At 40.3% G+C, this 19,327-nt stretch overlaps 1 protein-coding gene across 1 annotated transcript in view; it reads left to right on the forward strand.

Moving 5' to 3' along the window:
• POU5F1 (POU class 5 homeobox 1) overlaps positions 1-16,971 on the forward strand; it is a 63,557-nt gene extending 46,586 nt beyond the window's left edge. The window contains exons 4-5 of the mRNA XM_044082444.1: positions 9,300-9,461; positions 15,314-16,971. Coding sequence (XP_043938379.1) covers positions 9,300-9,461; positions 15,314-15,586 — 435 coding nt within the window. The 3' untranslated portion in view covers positions 15,587-16,971. The remainder of the gene's footprint in view (positions 1-9,299; positions 9,462-15,313) is intronic.
• The last annotated feature ends 2,356 nt before the right edge of the window (positions 16,972-19,327 follow it).

Genomic DNA, 19,327 nt, shown 5'->3' on the forward strand with positions numbered 1-19,327 from the left:
CCCAAAGAATAAATGTCAACATTTCTATTTTACCAGTGTTTTATGTGCAGCCAAATTCTAAAATGTTATTTATCTATTAATTTGTACACTGAACATTCATACACACTTTTATATTTTTAGTAAAAGCAATCAACATTTTATGATATGCAAAGCTATGGAACGCATCATCATGGAGCTAATAAAACAAGGATGTAAGGAATCTCCAATCTCTGGATTCCCACACAGTTTGGCTTTGTGAAGGGTATTATGCCTGCTCAACTTGATCAACTTCTTTGAGTCAGTCACCAGAGCGGTGGATGAAGGCAAGGTGGTTCATACCGATGGCCTTAATCTTGGCCAAGGCCTTTGATACCATTCCCCACTCAGGAATCATAGGAAAACTCACTAAGCTAGGCATCAACCCTATATCACTAGGTGGGTTACAAATTGGCTCACAGGTAGAGCCCACAGTGTGAAAGTAGCTGACTCCAAGTCAGACTGCCAACTAGTCACAAGTGAAGTCCCATAGGGTTCAGTCCTGGGTCCTCTCCTGTTTGGGATCTACTTCTCTGAAGTCCAGGCCAACACGAAGGGACTCTGGCTGACAAACTTTGCAGGTGATTGCAAGTTGGGAGCTGCTATAAACTCCCCAAGTGATGCTGACATCCTGCAGAAAGGCCTCACTGAGACAAATGACTGGTGTCAGAACCATGGCCTTAAGTTTAATGCCAAAAAATGTCATCATCCCCCTTGGGAAAAACCCAGTTCCCATGAATTACCACATCAATGGAAGTCCACTTAACACAGAAGGCATTATGAGAGGTCTGGGAACACAGGTTGACAGTAACCTCTCTTTTGACCACAACATTGCCACTGTGGTCAGAAATCCTATGTGGCACATCTCATTACTAAGGGTTTTGCATCCAGGAAGAAAGCGGTCATTGTCTCCCTCTACTCATTAGGCCAATCATTGAGTACAGTGCCCCATTTGGCATGTAACTCAGTAAACACCTGCAACAACTGGAGAGGCTGCAAAAGTACTTCACAAAGAGGATCCTCGGCCTTAAACATTTGTCCTATATGGACAGACTCAAAAAAACTCCCACCTATTGTCTGTCTCATATTGGCTACTTGGAGATGATCTCTGCTTGACTTAGAAAGCCATGTCTGACCCAGCTCTGTTAGAAATGCTACATCTAAAAAAATCCCTCTGCACCAAATGGTCCAGAGACATCAACCTTATTACCGCAATCAACAGAACATGCTGAAGAGACAGGTTCATAACCCAGAGACTGCCTATGCCATGGAATAGAATTTCCATACATGTCAAGCAGAGCACCTCACTGGCCCTCAAGAAAAATCTTGATGAGTGGATGGGAAATAGAAAATTCACCCCAGGGATCACTCTGGTGGCTTTACTCGACAGAGGCACTGGGAACTAAAGTTGGATGGCATGATGCCAGGGTAATTCTATGGGCTAGGCTGGTAAAGGCTCCAGGGCCATTAGTATAGTACACACCTATGAACCTATGGAAGTTCTTTGCAAATGCATAATCAGGGGCTGTGTATTTATGAAATTGAACATTTATTTATTTAGTTGTAATATATTTTCAGAGGTTTGTTTTAATATTACCTATTTATTAACCTGTTATGCTCTGTATACTGTTTTCCATATGTTTAGAATTACTATCTTGTGTCTTGAAATATTTTTGTTGGGTAACATTATTTTTTAATTAACTTAGATTGTGGGAAGATATCCCTTTAAAATTTAAGTACTGGTCTGTTAGGGAATGTTTAGGTATGAGATTATGCTGCTAAAAGAACACCTGTCCTTTAGATATTTTGTTCTGCCTTAGTTGGGTTCGCTATAGATAAAAAAAGGGCTGAGTTTAGGACACTGACAAATTACAATGCATCAGTTTGAGGTTTAGTAAAGGGGAGTTTCCATGAAAAAAATCTGAAAAATGTAATTTGGAGAACAGTATTTTAATGTTTCCCCTCCTTTTTACCCATCCATACTTCACTTGCTCTAAATGAAAGTGAACAATACTTCCAGACTGCTGTACTGAAGCAACTCAGAAAAACATGTTTTACCCCCCACCCCCAACTCAGACACACAACTATGTGGAATATGGTCCGGATAGGATTTGGTGTGTAGTAAATGAATACCTTGTGTGCTGGCTTAGGGGACTGAGTTTTTGGATGAGCGGTTAAGCCATGGATATTAGGAGTGCATTCAGCTTTCTGAAATACATGTATAGTAGGTGTGTGCTTTTGTATTATAACTCTTGTTTGTAACATTCTTTAAGTCATGTTTTATGTGTTTCTAGTACTTGTATTTTTTAATATGTAGTCTATAATTATATGTAGTACACAGTGTGTGTTGATTATGCTGTGAAATCATATAAGTTACAGTCAAGGCAACTCAAGTTAGATTAATGTCTAGGGAAGAATGATTGTGCTTTCTTGGGAGGTGGGCATACTAGGCAGATCTTCTCATGCAGACTAGGACTCTGGGTAGGATTTGCCATGCAATAGTGAGCTGGGGAGTTGCAGAGGCATAGCCACTGCACCTTACCAGTTGCAGTATGATGATGCTTGCTTGACCTGTTCTGCTCCGCAATGCTGGCAAGTGTCTAGGGAGGCTTTGTGCAAGGGCAATCTCCCTGTCAAGAAAGCCTTGAGGTGCAGGTTGCATTAGGGAACCTGCAAGGGCATGGGAGCTGCAGAATCTAGGACTATTGCATGCAGGTGCAGAGGTATCTGAAGTCAGTAGTGGCAGAAAGAAAAAAAGAAGCAAAGAAAAATATATAAATAAATCTACTCCTTCAAACAGAAGGTCCATATGGATACCTGCTGAGATAGTTGAATAAGTGAAATGGTGCAGGTACTCACAGAACCACAGTACGACTGTAATCTATCCTTCGCTACTAGAGTTGTCCTTCAGGACTTGATGGCATCAGTTTTCCTTCTGCTAAAGAACGGATCTAGGAAAGAATTGTTTAACACAACCTCATCCAGTCACATCCCAGTAAAATAATGGAGAAAAAGATAGAGGCAAATGATACAGATCTTGAATGCCCCTGTCCTGAAAGATGGGCAAACTCATGGCTTCATGCAAAGAAGACCAAGCTGATCTCACTTTCACAGTTGAATCATGATAAAGTCAACAGAAGGATGCCACAGGACTTCAGCAAGGCATTTTATATATCACCACACAAGTCTGATGGCGTTACTGAGGGGCAAGGAAATGGCAATGAGACTCCACACAACTAGTTCACTGGGAAAGCACAGATAGTGGGGCCGAGGAAGGAACTGTCATCTGACAGGAAGGTGATGTCAAAGGAATCGGTGGTGGGGCAGTATTTTGTAATGTTACGCTTGATGTAAACCTTGATCCAAAGAGTATAATGTAAACGTATTCCTATATGTCACAAAGATTGCCATGGTGGCAACTCAAGAAACAAAAGCTTTTTAATTACAGAGAAACAATATGGGTGGCAGGCAAGTGGTAGCTGAAGTGCTGATGCCTACAAGTGTAAGACAGTGCATTGGGTTTAGCTGTTAAGAGATGTGTGCATGTCAAACTGGGAGGGGGGGGTCGCCAAACATGTGAGGGTGGAAAAGGGAAAGGGACAGGGGCATGGCAGATTTCACTATCTCATGGTTGGATGGCCTGCTTGCATGTTGGCAGAGTAACAAAAATACACTACTACTGATGGAAGTTCTTCAAGTAAACCTAGCATCAGAAGGCCAGTCTGTGTGTGTGTGGAGGGGGGGCTGAGCAGTCTGTGACCTTTCTTCTTTTGTGGGGTGGGGAGTTTAGAATTAACCACAAGTAATATGCCAAACCATCAAAACCCTGACAAGCAAAATGACGTTCTCAAAATTACATCACACCACGATCAAAAACGCAACTAACAGTACTAAAAATAATGTTCACTGCATTCACCATCTGGGGAGCTACACATTCAATAGTCACCGAACAGTAAAGAAAGACCAGTGACTGACTATGGTGAAAACCTGTCCTACTCCATAATCCATATACAATGTGACCACTACAACCATTCTTCAGCACAACACTGTCACATAACTTTCATAACTTTGATTTATAAACATACTGCTCCCTGTCATCACTCTATCATTTTTAAGTTTTCCAAAACATTGTACTAATGATGTAATGGGATTGGTAGACAAAAAGATGAAATTCTTTTAAAGTGTATTACTTACTTTCTGAAATATCTTTTGTTTTACAATTGACTTTTCACTTAATGTGCTAAACTTGCATGTGAGCCTGCAAAACATGAACATACAATTTGATTTTTAACTGCCATTATTTACTCTTTTTTTTTTCTATAACCATATCCACAAAATGTCATTGTAGGTATCCGGCATTAATTTACATAGATTTTGAATAAGCAAGTTGCAAATTGCTTCTTTAGAAGAACAGCTTCTTGCTTGCTTTGAGTTTTCACTACCACATCTTCAAGTGTATTCATTTTGAATTTAAGTTGTTCCACCTCCAAGAAATAGTTTTTTCTAGGAACTAGGAAATTTGTACTGATGCAGGTAAAATGTATTTATTTGGCATTTGTTTACTGGAAAAGTCCAACTGGGTCATGAGGTACCCATTTTCAGCGGAGGCCTGGAGAGAAAGCTCCAGATATATATGGGTAGGGTCTATATCAGAACATCGAAGTACAAAAACTTTGAACGTTGTGATATCTAACACTATTCAGTGAATGCTAAGAATAGCAAAGCTGCAGAACAGCAAATTCTTTCCTTGGGAAAGAATTTGGTTGGCCATTTCTGTGGCTTCGCTATTCTTAGCGCTGTGGTGGAAAGTTATGGGTTGGGTTCAGGTAAGTGTACGATTGTTTGTACGTTAGGGGTGGGTTAAGTGAGTTAGGGTTAGGTCGCGGGTTAGGCGTGTGTGCAATAGTGACAGACTTTAGGGTTAGGGTAGTTTAAGTGAGTTAGGGTTAGGGCGCGGGTTAGGTGAGTGTGCGATAGTGACGGACATTAGGATTTGGGGTTAAGGTAAGTGGGTAGATAGTAGTGTATGTTAAGGTAAGTGGGTAGATGATAGTGTATGTTTAGTTTAGTGTAGCGTTAGATGTAGGAATTTAAGTGTATGTGTGTGTTTGCTGTTTTTGATGTGCTTGTGTTGTGTGTGTGTGTGTGTTTCGGAGCAGCAAATTTTTTCCATGGGAAAAATTTGTTCTGAATATTCGATATTTTCATGTTTAGATGTTTTGGGACTGATGAAATAGCGTTCGCTATTTTCATCTTTCGATAATGTGATATAAATGCTATGGTTAACAGAATGAAAACTAGACGGACCTAATAAAGTCACAACACTCAAAGCACAAATATGAAAACAACACATTAGTTTGTCAGAATGGGAACTTAAAGTTATAACATTCAAGCACAAAATTTGAAAAACTATACATTAGTTTATCAGAATAAAAACTCAACATACTAATAATTAAGTCATAGTGTTCAAGCATAAATTATATGGAAAGCCTGATAGGAAAATGCAGCATTATTTACATAATAGATGATAATCATAAGTATTCTCAACAGATTGTATTGGTGAAGGCATAGGATAGTACAAGTAGAAAAGGGTAGGGTGTGATACAGGGGATAGTAGGAAAAGACCTGGAAAAGGTATGAATGTAACCTCATGGGAGTATGTGTAGAGGAAGGAAGGGTAGGGTTACTTAGTAGTGGGGACAGAGAGATTAGAGGTAGAAAAAGGTATGAGTACCTCAGCCTGGGTTCATACAGGAGCAAATCCAAGCTTTGCTAAAGTATTCTTTTACAGAGGTTTTGAAAGAGTACAGCTTGGTACCAGTTTTGATAATTAAAGGAAGGTACTTTCATAGTTTTGCCACAGAGCTGGAGTAAAGGCTTAGGCCTGGGGTTTTGTTAGGTTTATAAGTTGTGATGAGATGTTTGTCTTCAGGTCTGTGATGTTTTGTTAGGTTTATAAGTTGTGATGAGATGTTTGTCTTCAGGTCTGAGATGTTTATTTGGGATATAAAAGTTGATTAATGGGCTAAGAGCAGGACAAGCTAGTGGATTGTGGATGATTTTGTATACCGTAGTAAGCTGTAGATATTGGAAGGGGAGTTCAAACCATCTTAGGGAATGTAGGGCTTTACAGTGATGATTTAGAGGGGTTGCATTTATGGCAAATTTGGCAGTTTTGTTATATCGGTTTTCTATTTTTTTTTTCCTTAGGGAGGGCTGTAAGTTAGAATCGGGGGGCCTCGTATAACAGTGAAGGCAAGAGGTAGGTTTTGGCCATGGTAATTTTGGTAGATTATGTGAGGAAGTTTTTATTCCTGTATAGCATGGCTAGTTTTTTTTTTTTAATACTGTTTTGTATGTGTAGGTTAAACTTGAGATTGTCAATTGTGACACCTGGTATGCTGAACAAATTCAATTTCAGTATTGTTGGCTGAAATCGTTAAGTCTATTTTGCTGGAGCTATGGGGTTTGCGAGTGAAAAGAAGAAGCTTTGTTTTTTTTTTTTTTTTTTTTTTTTGGGGGTTTCTAGGAGTTCAGCATTGGAGAGCCATGTTTCTAAGGAAGAGACGGCTTGTGTTGCTATGTCTGTTACGCAGATGTTAGCGGAGTTATCTACATACTGGATTAGAGTGCCTTCATAGGAGGATGTATGTAAATTATTGATGAAGACATTAAATACTTATGGGCCAAGGATGGATCCTTGAGGCACACCTGTGGGGGTGATGTGATATGGGGAGATGGAGCCCTGCCATTTTACTGCTTGCTGCCTGTCAACTAGGTAGCTAGAAAACCACTGAAGTGAGGAAGAAGAGGACAGACCAATGCTGGAAACTTCTTTGAGTTTGGGGTGAGATACTATGCCAAGTGCTTTTGACAAATCTAGAAATACTGCAGATACTAGTCTGCCAATGTCATGGGCTTTATTGACATAGTCCATGAAAGACGGTAAGGCTTTTGAGGTACTATGTGCTGATCTAAAGCCATGTTGAGTGTGGGAAAGTAGGTTGTTGTGTGCACGATGGTGGAGAAGTTGTAGGTGCACACATATTTCTAGAATCTTCGAGAGGGGGGCAAGATTGCACTAGGATGAAAAGTTTGTGATATCAGTGGAGTTGCTTCCCTTATGTAAAGGGATAATGTGTGTGATCTTTTCGATACGTTAGGGACATGTGATTCAACTGCGGATCTATTAAGATGCTAATGGGGAATGCTATTGTCTCTGCAGCAAGTGTTGGGTATTCTGGTGGAAGGTTTTCTGCTGAGGTGGAGCAAGTTTTCAGTTTTTGTAGTAGGTTTTTTGAGATAAAGGGATGGGCTGAAAAGTAAGTTGGGGATGGTTTGGTTTTTGGTCATGAGTGAGGGGCTGGTTGTGTGTGTAATATATGGGGTGTGTAGTGGTTAGTATTGGGGCTATTAGTACAAGTAGTGAGTTACTAGTATACATTAAGTTTAGTTTAGGTAGTGAGACGTTGTGGGTTCAGAGACCCTATATTAATGTAAAGGAGATGATGCTCCTGATATTGGCCATAGCAGCATTTGGGTCAGTTCTGACTCCAGGCACCCTAAGAGTTGTTGGAAAAACACCAGGGTGATGAGATGTATTACATAACCAAGGAAGGAGGCATTCTCTTCTACCAGCCTTGACTGCAACCTAAATGATCCATGATCGATTAGTGGTTGGGGAAACTGAAAGAGCCAGATGGGGTGGGGTAGGCAAGAGAACTGCAGCTTATGGCACTATTGCCTGAGAGGCAGGGAGGGTTGTGGTGGCTCCTCCCCTGTATGCCTCTCAACTATCCAGATTTTCACAGAATTCCTGGATTTTTGGCTCATATCTTTGATCTGTTCCTCATAAAATCTATGGCTTTCTAGCAAATCATTGATTACTGAAGTCACTAAAGAAAAATATATATTTAGGTTTTAGACTTCATATCCCTTCAAAAAATTAATGCTATTACAAACTAAGAAAGTTGCTGTAATAACAGAATTTGTAAGAGCAAAAATGTAAAACCTGTCCCTGATTTTGGGCCTTTGCCCCCAATTCCTTTTGGCTTTGTCCAGACTTTTTGCTCTTAGAGGTTGAGAGGTATGTCATGTCTGTGATGAGATGGCACTCTAGGGGAGTGGCATAGGACATCTCCCAGAGAACAGACTATGGGGGGAGGTATGTGGATGGGTCCAACCCCACCCGGGCCTGCCCAAGCCAGTAACAGTAGTTCTCACAGAGGTGTGTTAAGGAATGAGCACACTTCCATTCTCAGGATCATAGGTAGTCCGGATGTACTGATGTGGAAGCCCACACAACCACTGGGGGCAGGGTTATGCCACATAAAAAAAAAAAATGCCCAAACACCTCTTAGTATGGTGGATCCCGTCCAATGGGAAACAAATGGACTTGGAAGAACTCTCTCCTCGTGAGTAAAGAACAGACCAATGTGTCATGGGGAGCTGATGGCCAGCAGGCAGCAGGGTTCATAAATAATAACAGTAGTTGCAACGCAAGTAGGAAATGTTAACATTACAAATGTTAAGCATCTAAAAATCATGTAAAGTTACAGCTTGTCTCAATGAAGGGCTGTCAGTAATAGTTGTAACAGGGAGCTGCATACTCACACACGTGTACTTAGTGTTAAATTTTTGGGGTCTCCTTATATAGTTGGTGTGCTGGATAACCAGTTTAGTGGGAGAGCAGGCTCAGATTTTTGTGATCTGGAAATTTCACAGAATATCCCGTTAGTAGTAGGAATTGAAAAGAAGTAGTCTGATATTATGCTGACATTATGCTGACAAAAGTGCTTAACCTTTAATAAAGCGGTTACTGGACTTGTTTGCCCATTCGTATTTTTTTTTCAAGTTGTTGGTTTAGTTGTCATTTCAAGGAAGTGAAAATATATAAATTTTAATAAGGCACTTGCCTAAAAGAATGCACACAATACAGGTGATATGAGAATAGACAACAACCTGTTTAAATCTTTCCTGTCACCAAGAAGAGCATATGTGCTTAATTTCTGCCACAAATTAGTAGTACCACAAAGAAAATAACACCACCAATAGCACAATACCTAATCTATGTGAAATATGTAAACAATGTTTATAGGTTAAAAAAAAAACAGCATTAAGTGAACTTGGCCACTGAATATTTTACTCCCAAAATTACCACTGAGGAGTCCTAATGAAAAAAAAGTTTTTCTTTCCAGCAAAAGTGAAAGTTGATACCTAGCTGATTACTGAATATTTTTGTTTCCCCAAAACATTTTGGTAATTTCTACTCTTGTGCCCAGTAGCTGTGCAGCATGGAAAGTTTGTTGGTTCAAGCCCGCAAGAGGAAACGAACAAGCATTGAGAACGACGTAAAGGGGACCCTGGAATCTTACTTCCTCAGGTGCTGCAAGCCTACTTTACAGGAAATCTCTCAGATTGCTGATAGTCTCAACCTGGAGAAAGATGTGAGTTCCAAGTGCATGTTAATTATTATTTTACTGCTTTTTTCTTTTTTTTTTTTCTGAAGGCAAATGCTGTACCATCTTTCAATCTAGTTCGTAATCATCATCTGTCCCAGTGCCCACAACTCTTGAGACAAACTCAGAACAATATGTTTGCACATTTAAATCTAGGAATGACGTGACCAATCTGCAGCATAAAAACTTAACATATTTGTTAGAATTTCTTTCAAGTTCCTCCTACTGCCAGGGTACTGTACCTTGAGATTTCAGTAACTGACATTTAATGTTTTAGATGGAAATAGAAATTTACATGCTCATCATTGTGATGGATGGGGTGGTTGAGATGTGTAAAATCAATTACAAAAGAGCTGACATTTTTACCCCCAGAGGCAGAGATCTCCAGATTTTCTGGAAGGCAGAGATCTGGATCATTATCCCTGTGTAAAAACTGATCCAATAAGTCTCTGGAAAGAGTGAATAAAGTGTGCACCTCTGCTGGATGGGTTTTTTGGAACATAACGGAACATACTGTCATTTCTTCTACAGCTGCAGTCCTGGGAGCATCCCCAAGATATTGGGATGGCTCAATGTGTAATACCTGAGAAACAATTGTAATTCAGATGCCAGCTTATCATTTACTTGCTGGTTCAGGTTTCGGCATATGTTCCCAAGGATTACCAGCGTCACTTCTGAGACCTCCAGTGTATATCTGCTTGATGGCAGAAAGATGCAATAAATCTGTCTAATCTATCATTTAAATCCATAGCTTCTCCCCCTTGGCTTTTCTGTACCTGGTTCCGGGCTGCCTGAATGCCCCTGTGGACTCTTTCTCCAGTATTTCTAGAAGTCCATTCCACGGGTCAACATGCTTCTGTGTTAAGAAATAACAGTTGGAGAGCCAATGAGGTAAGTGATCCTCACACTGTATTCTACCTGCCACTTTCACATTCTTCTGTTAAAGATGACCCCCTTCGCATTTTCCTGACAGTAGTGCTGTATGCTGAGATCCTGTCCCAATGTCTATTCTGGTCTCTGGTGAAGACGCTCTCTTCTTTAGTGCAGTCAGATCTTTTGTCATTCTGTCCCAATCATTTTTCTGTTCGATTTCTTCTGCATTCTTTCTAGCAACCTGATGTTCCTTTCCTTTTATGGCCTCGAACTGTGCACATCAGTCGCTGTGTGTCCTGACCAGGACCCGGAAGCTTAGAAGAATTACCTCAGTTTCTTCACTTTGCCCTACTCAAGATACTAATTTTGAATTCAATTTTCTACTGTCACTGTCCTCAAAACTATGCTGCTGATTCAGTCCAGGTGTAATCAACACCCCCAAACCCTTTTCTTGTTCTTTGCCAAAAGTTGCATTTTTCACAGTACCCGGGTTGTTGTGGCCCATATTCAATACAGTGCATTTGTCTGTAATGAACGTTTAAAGTAATTTCTGTACCCATGTATTCAGCCTTTACAAAACCTTCTTTATATTCTCCCCCTCCCAATTTACAAATCTGTACCCTTTTGTCATCACCAAAAAGACTGATCCTGTTTTTTTTATTCTGTCAGATATGTCAAAGCTATATAAATATAGGTCAATTTTTTAAAGAAAGTGTTAGGGTTGGTGTAATGGTTAAGGTATTTACTTCACAGGCACAAAATACAGGGTTTGATTCTCACCGTGCGTAGCTGTCTAGTTATTGGCCAGGCATGTAATAGTCTGCAGACTGATTTGCCAAATATTTACCTATAAGGCAAACTCACCACAAGAATATACATAGGAGTGATCCCTGCAGCACTCTACTAGTCACTTTCTTTATTCCTGACATTGTCCCTCTCACTACAACTCAGCGTCATAGCCTTCTATCATGTAGCAGTCTAGTTATTAGACTTGATCCTGCCTCATCCTCTCTACTTCATAAGGTGTCTGCGTGAATCCAAGTCAAAGGCCTTAAATTCTGGGTAAACAGTATCTACCGGTTCTGCCCTGTCAGGTTCATTTGTAGTCCAGTCATTAAACTGGATCAGGTTTGATGGACATTCCCTTAATGTCATAAATCATTGCTGTATATTTTTATGAAGATATCCTCCAGGAAAGCAACCTGCATTTCCCCACAGGATTCCTTCCATGACTTTCTCTACTGCTAAGATAAGAGGCCTGTAGTTTCTGGATTTTTCCTGCTCAGCATCCTCCTTGTACACAGGTACCACACTTGCTGTCTTTCAGTCTGCAGGCAATTTTTGCTCTTCCCAGTGTTCTGTAGATGATCTCCATTAGATGATCTACCAGCACACTGGCCAGGATTTTGACAGTTCTAATAGCTTGTGCTTTATCCTTTGTAAGGGCAAACAGTGCCTTCTCCCTATCTTGTCCCTCTGCATTACTGGTTGTCTACTTTTATCTCCATTCTGCCCTGCCACCAGTCCACCATGTCTGCATCCCCTTTGTGCAAAGTAGTCATTCAGTACCACTGCTTTTTCCCAATCTTATGTGCTGTCCCTCTCTTTTTTTTTTTTTTTTTTTTGCTTAGTCTAGTCAGGTCTGTATCTCTCTCTAATGTTTTAGGTTCATAGCAGTAAGCATTAAAGTCCCTCTTACAAATTCTTTTTCTAGTTGCGACTTTGCTTCCCTCTTCATCTTTAATACTCTTCTGCTAGACTGTTTTTGCTAAGCCTCCTCCTATCCTTTGCCCCAAGTGCTAGAAATACATTTTTTATGTAGCCATGTGGCCTTCTCCTCTTTCTGCCTTTTTCTAAAACCTTAGTTGCAGCCTCATGTACTCCATCCCTGGACTGTTCCCATAGCTTGTGATCTCCTAACTCATATTTGATTGTCCCCAGATCAACATGATCTGTTCTCTTAAAATCCCACACCATCAGCTTTGTCTTTGCACTCTTACCCTCCCCTTACTATAAACAGCACATAGGCACTTAGGATAAGGTGTTAGAGGTTGTGTTTTCAGAAGGTTTGCATAAGACAGAAAGGACAGGGATTGGTAAAATAATAGGGGAACCATGTGTAGAAACTAGCTATGTCTTAAGGAGCGTCTCCTTCTTTTTTATTTTCCTCTCTCATCATTTTACTTCATACTAGGACTCCTAACTCTTCATTCCCTCCTGGACTTTCTCCATTTCAGGGCTGAGGCCAATGTGGATGTTAAGGGGCACTCTGGGGGGTCATGCTGGTGGCTGTTTCTACCAAGGGCAGATTTTTTTTTTCAGTGACTTACTATTGTTTCCCCCTCCACATGTGCATTTGTCTATTATGCCCAAGGACTACTTCCCTCTATGGACCATGTCTTCCTACAAGGAGCATCTAGATGGAAGCCCCCTCTCCCTGGGATGGGGGCATCCACTCTTCCCTGCCACCTCCTTGGATGCTTGAAACTATAACTGAGTCAGCATTAATGAAGGGCCTCTTCTTAGTCCAGAAAATACAATGTTGCTTAGATCTATATTGAAAAGGTACCTTTGAATGGCCTACTCCAAAATACAATGGAAGATGGATGTCACAAAAGTAAAAAGGGGTACAAATGCTGGCAGTAGATAGAAAGGAAAAACAGATTATAGCAGAGGAAAAGACAAGGGAGGACTCTGGGTATGGCTGTGTATCACTTGTTATGTAATACAGATAGAACAGTAAGATGCAGTGCAAGAAGACTGGAGACCTGCAAGCAGTAATGCAGACCAGCAGGGTTAAAAGTGCTGCCATCAAAGAATAAAACATCAGTGACAAGAGATGACAGGATGGTGGTTCCTGGATGTAGATTTCAAGTCTGACAGGGAAGGGATGGATAAAAGGTAGAGATTTACAAAAAAGGCAAGGAAACATAACTATTTATTAAAATACAACCAGTGTACACTTTTAACAATGATTTGAGCTTTATTCAGCCTTTTGTGAAATGCACATTGACTTATTTTTATTATTTTAATAAATGTCATTTACATGACAATTTGTTGCAATTAATTTGCTTTATTTTCCATGTTTAAGTACAGACTAGTTAAGGTTGCATAAAAAGGGAACAGCTTTGAGGCAGAACACCATTCCTTGAAAGGGGCAAGGTACAGCATACAACATGATGCTGGAGAAACTCCATGGTAATTTAAGGCAGGGGAAACAGAGAAAGCACTGGTAGAGCAATAAAAATCTAGGGAAAAGAATGACTTTGGGAGAGAATGAAGGTGTTTGGTAGATAGGTACAATCAAAGGGCTCTGGGGTCTATATTATATATTTGAACTTTCTCAACTTCGAATCCCACATGTTCGACAACATATGATCGAAGTTTAAAAGTTCGAATATATAATAAAACAAAAAAAACTTACCTTAACGGTGCAGGCAGGGGGGCAAGCCCCCCCACACCCCCTTACTTAAATATACCAACTCAAGATCGCACTTCAGTGCAGAAAAGGGAAATTCTGCACCGAACGGCACCTTTACGTTTAACCTTCGAACGCTTGAAATTTCGATCATATGGTGTCAACCATATGCCATTCAAAATTTCAAGCATTCGTGGTTCTAATAGGAACCCGAGTTCTGCATTTGTCACCAGAAATCTTGGAGATTCTGAGCTTCAGAGCACAGATGGAGTAAGGAATGATTGACATTGACTATTAGTTCAGCATGTTTTCTTCCCAGTTTGATACGAATCTCCCAACCCATCTTTGATCTTCTCCCTAGCTCAGCGTAGGTTCATAGGTAGTTACCGACATATCCAGGAGACCACTGAGGAGCCTAACCCAGTTTACCAATTGCACCAGAGAAAATGAACCAGGTAGCTATCTCCCTAGGAAGGATAAAGCACAGGAACCTAGTACCTACTTGGGAGGATAAAACACACATACTAGGTAGCTACCACCAAGTGTTCTCAGGAATCTGGCCACTAAGTTGGTGGATCCTCTGAGTGGTATCTTATGCACCTCACTGTTGCGTGCAGAAGTACCCATGAATGGAAGATGGCAAGAATAGTATCTTAGTACAAACAAAAGTCAGGGAAAGTTATGAACTTAATCCTGAGGGCAAAGTGTTTGTTGCTCTGGAGATTGCTGTCTTCTAAGAAAATAATCAAAGCAGGTACACATCCTGAAATATATACCATTCAAGCTTGAGCCAAGAACTTGGCAGGAGAGTAACCATAAGGTCTGTCCACCTAGATCTCACCAAAGGTCTTTGGTTCAGTCTCACACAGATGGTTGATATGAAATCTGTGATTGGTGGTGGAGGAAATCCATGGCTCCATCATGTCAGGACTTGGCACTGGAAGTCCTAACATTTCAATACTAAAGCCAAACAGCTACGTCCAAAAAAGACAACTTTTAAAGTGCATTTTGTTCACCCATTTTGGGGGGGTAGACTTCTGTGCCTTGCAAAGCATAAACTGACTGCTTAACTCACAGCTTAGCTTGGAAGTAATAACAGTAGCACAACAGATAATGAATAGCAATTAAAGTAAAATAATTTAAACAATAAAGCCCAGGCTGTAAAAAGACAATTACTCCAGTTTATGCAACCGGATGTCATTTTTCTTTATGTAGTCAGTAATGTGTGCCATGCCATAGCATGAATAAAATATTATCACACACCCAGGATGTTGAGGCACCAACTCAACAGATGAACACACTGAAAGTTTGAGTTACTGCTTGTTCTGCACAGAATCAAGCATATATTACTGCACTTATGAACAGACTTTTCTATGCAGTTATATTATTGGGGGTGCATATTTTGGTGTATGTTAAACCTATTATGCACCTCTGTTAGCCATTCATGTTGGTGTTATGGTAACATTTTATATAAAATGTTTTTCTTAAACATTTTGCATTCTGCATTTTTCTTTTTCACTAAATCAGTCTCACTTTTTTTCTTTTTCAGGTGGTAAGAGTTTGGTTCTGTAACAGGCGTCAGAAAGGCAAGAGAAATAACTGCGTGAGTAGTGAAGAGTATGAGAACCCCAGTCACTATGGGACGCCCATGATTCAGTCTCCCATGGTGCCAATGTCTTTGCCTAATACACAAATGTACAATGGAGCTACACTCACAACTACCACCACTACCACACTCTATATGCCTCCATTTCATGAGGGGGAGTCGTTTGCACAAACCATACCTCCTCCACTGACCAGGCCTCCTATGCATTCCAGTTGAACTGTTGGAAAACTGTAGCACTACAAAAGGTAGTGTAGAAGGCTAAATATACTGAGTAGTAAGAGAGACAAAATTGCACAGTATGGACTTTTCTTCAGGGAAGAGTGCAAAGCTGCTATACAAGATGCATGCCAAGCATATGGCATGTCAAGGAAGAGCCGATGCATTGTCTTGCAATGAAAACTGTAAAAGATGGAAAGAATAAGTGCCTTAAACTGGGATGGAGAGAGTGCAACTAACTGCTCCCCACTGTTGGGTGTTCTTTCAATAAAACGCTCTATGAATGACCAAAGACCCCAGTTCCACTGCAAGTTACAGCAGACACCAAGCCATTTAAAAGATATCTGATAAGTCAAAGGAGATGAGGAGGCTTTTTTTAATTTTTTTTGTTTTATGGAAACTAACATTGGAGAGCTGACCTCCAAAGCATTATCTGTAGGCTGAAAATTATGCATTTCTCCATGACAGATTGTGCCCTGTAATGATATAGTTGTATTACCTTCTAAATGTTGAATTCTGAATGATACCTAGATATAGAAACCCGTTGTTATAGTATCTGCTTCTAGAGTGAGAGGAGGAAGCTGCTACAGCTTGAGGATACAGGTATGTCCTCACACCGGATAAAAAAAAAACATAACATTGGCTAGATAAATTATAATACCACTATCTTTGGTTGAATTTATCTTGATTAGCATAATGTCACTAGAAGCAAGGCATGATAAAGTAATGTAGGTACTTGGGCTTCTTTACACCGTAAGGTACAATACAGTTACTGTTCAATGTATTTAATGAAAAAGTGTGATAAACTCTGGTCCTGGACATGACAGAGAAACCATTGTGAAATCATGTACTGGAAACCGACCTGACCCAATATTTCCATTGTGGCATATGACTGTGGCAGACATCCACAGTAATGGATAAGTTTTCTTGACAGAAACTCCTCAAAGTCTTTAATTTTACTGTCTAGCAGCATACACGCACAAAATCAATGCCCAGTCTGGATTCATTTATAGAAAGTGGGATTGCCAATGTAAACTGTCAGAAACACCAGTAGCCAGTTAAGCTAACATCAAACACTGTTGGCAGCTGTCTGTATGAATAAAGTAGTGAAAAACCTGTTTTAGTTTCTGATAGGAAAATGTTTGCAGTTAGGTGATAGCAGTGTGCAAATGGTCATGCCAAAACAGTGTTTTTATTGCTAGTATTTGTAGCACATGCTGATTTGTAACAATTAATTTTGAAAATATTTAATTTACCATCCCTTTACCAAACCTACGTATGTCAAGATTAATGTTTTTGTCATTTCGCTAGTCACCAAGGGGACTGGTACTGTTAATGAAATTCTTAAATGTTTGTGCAATAAATATACTATCTTTTTAAGAAAAGTGTGTTTCACAAAGTGGATATACATGGAATGGAACAGCAAGAATTGTTTTCAGCTAGTTTGGAAAGATGGTGCAAAATTAGCCACCAGATTTAATATAATGTTTTAAATATGTTCTTCAGTTCATTATCAATGAAAATACACAAAGGACAACATAGGCTAAAGAAAACTGATGACATACCACATTTACTTTACTGATACTTCATTCTGAAGAAAATCTTGGGGCTGAAATGAGAGAGAATGCACACGAGTTTATACTATTAGTTTGTGCCATCGGTGATGCTTTCCAGAGCTAGGTATTGTATCTCTATGAAACTGTAACAGTATGTATATTCATGTCATCAGCTCTCTCCTCTGCTGTGTCGAATTCCTTTTGTCACATGACTGTTATAAAACATTAAAACACTTGGCCTTTCTGTTGTCAGTAACAAAACTACAGCATTGCAGACTCTTCAACACCTTTATTCTTAAATTTGAGAATATTAACCTTCCTGGACTTAGTTGAGCATCTCATTGGGTGGACCATGTTATCAGAAGGATGATCGCTCTTCTCAGAGAGCTCACTGCATATCAGCAGTCCGGAGGGAACCTAGTTGTTTTGCAGGCGTGAAAAGATCAGATGGCTGCTCGCAAAAAAGATGGGGTAAAGGCTTTCTTATGGTGACCATCAACCACAGTAAGATTGAAAAAAAAACACCCGCTTTTTGACACGTCTCTCAGTGCTTTTTACATCTGAATGAATGTAAAATGTAATACCTTATTGACAAGGCACCATAAAAGTATTTACTCTTCCACTAGGGTTGCCACCTTTTCAAATGCCCAAAGTGGGACAATTGTGGTACAAACATCAGATTTTGCAGGCCAAAACATACCCACGGCCAGTACAAGGGACAGAACTTCAGTTTTTTGCCTAAATAAAAGCTTATTCTTGTAACATTTTAGTTGCTTATTCTGTTTCTTATAACATTTAGGTGTTTCTGATACAGAATAGCTGATTTATGCAACTATTACATAAAATATAGAAAATAATGTTGCCCTAATATCTCAGGACATTTACCATTTTTACAATGTTTTTGCAGGATACAACTGTCAAAAGAGGGACTGTCCCTTGCAAAGTGGAACAGGTGGTAACCCTATCTTCCACCCATACCTCGCAACTTCTTAGCACAACAAATCTGGAAAACCAAAAATATTGGAGGGGGGGGGACAAAGGCCCAAAATCAGGGACAGATGTTAAATAGTGCTCTTATAAATGTCAGAGGTTCATAGGTAGGTACTAGGCTATCCGCCCAAGGCCCTAAGTAAGCCTAGCCAACAAGGTTCCCTGGCTTACGCCACCCAAGAAAGTTAATTTCCTGTGCCCCTGTCGAGCCAAGCCACAGAAGTGATCCCTGGGGTGCATTTCCTATTTCCCATCCACTCATCAAGATTTTTCTTCGAGTGCTAATGAGGAACTTTGCTTGACATAGATGGGTAGCTTGTTCCAGAGTATAGGAAGTCTCTGGGACAGGAATCTGTCCCTCCAGTATGTCCTGTTTATTGTGGTGATAAGGTTTAGGTCCCTAGAGTGTGTAGCTCGGAGGGATTGGGATTTCTTTAGGTGTAGCATGTCCAACAGCTCTGGGTTTAACCTAGCTTTATATGTTAGGCAGAGATCTCCTCTGAGTAGGTGACATGCTACAGAGTAAAGCTGGAGTTTTGAGACTCAGTGTAGTGCATCTGTTTCAAGCCATTAATCCTCTTTGTGAGGTACTTTTGTGGCCTTTCAGCTGCTGCAGATGTCTTGTTATGTACATTCCAAAAGGGGCATTGTACTCTATAATGGGTCTAATGAGTGCCGAGTAGAGGGGAACAATGACCTCTTTTTTTTTTTTTTTCCCCTGGATGAGAACCCCTTTGTGATGAGGTGTGCCACATAGAAGGATTTCCCGACTACTGTGGTGATGTGATTATCAAAGGAGAGACTACTGTCCACCTGCGTCCCAAGATCTCTTACCACACATTCGGATTTAAGTAGACTGCCGTTTATGTAGTAGTTCATGGGTACAGAGTTTTTACCAAAAGGGATGACTATGCTCTTTTTGGCATTGAGCTTGAGGCCATGCCTCTGACACCAGGCATCTGTCTGTGAGGCCCTTCTGTAGGATGTCCACATCATTTGGGGACTCTACTATGGTTCCTAGTTTGCAGTCATCTGTGAACTTCATTAGCCAGAGGCCTTCTGTGTTAGCCTGTACTTCTGAAAAGTAGATACCAAACAGGAGAGGTCCCAGGACTGAACCCTGTGCTACTCCACTTGTCACTGGTTTGAAGTCAGATTTAGAGTTTGCAACTTTTACAGTGTGGGCTCTGTCAGT

The sequence above is a fragment of the Protopterus annectens genome, chromosome 9.part0 (assembly GCF_019279795.1).
Source record: "Protopterus annectens isolate FY-2018-M chromosome 9.part0, PAN1.0, whole genome shotgun sequence".
Lineage (NCBI taxonomy): Eukaryota > Metazoa > Chordata > Ceratodontiformes > Protopteridae > Protopterus > Protopterus annectens.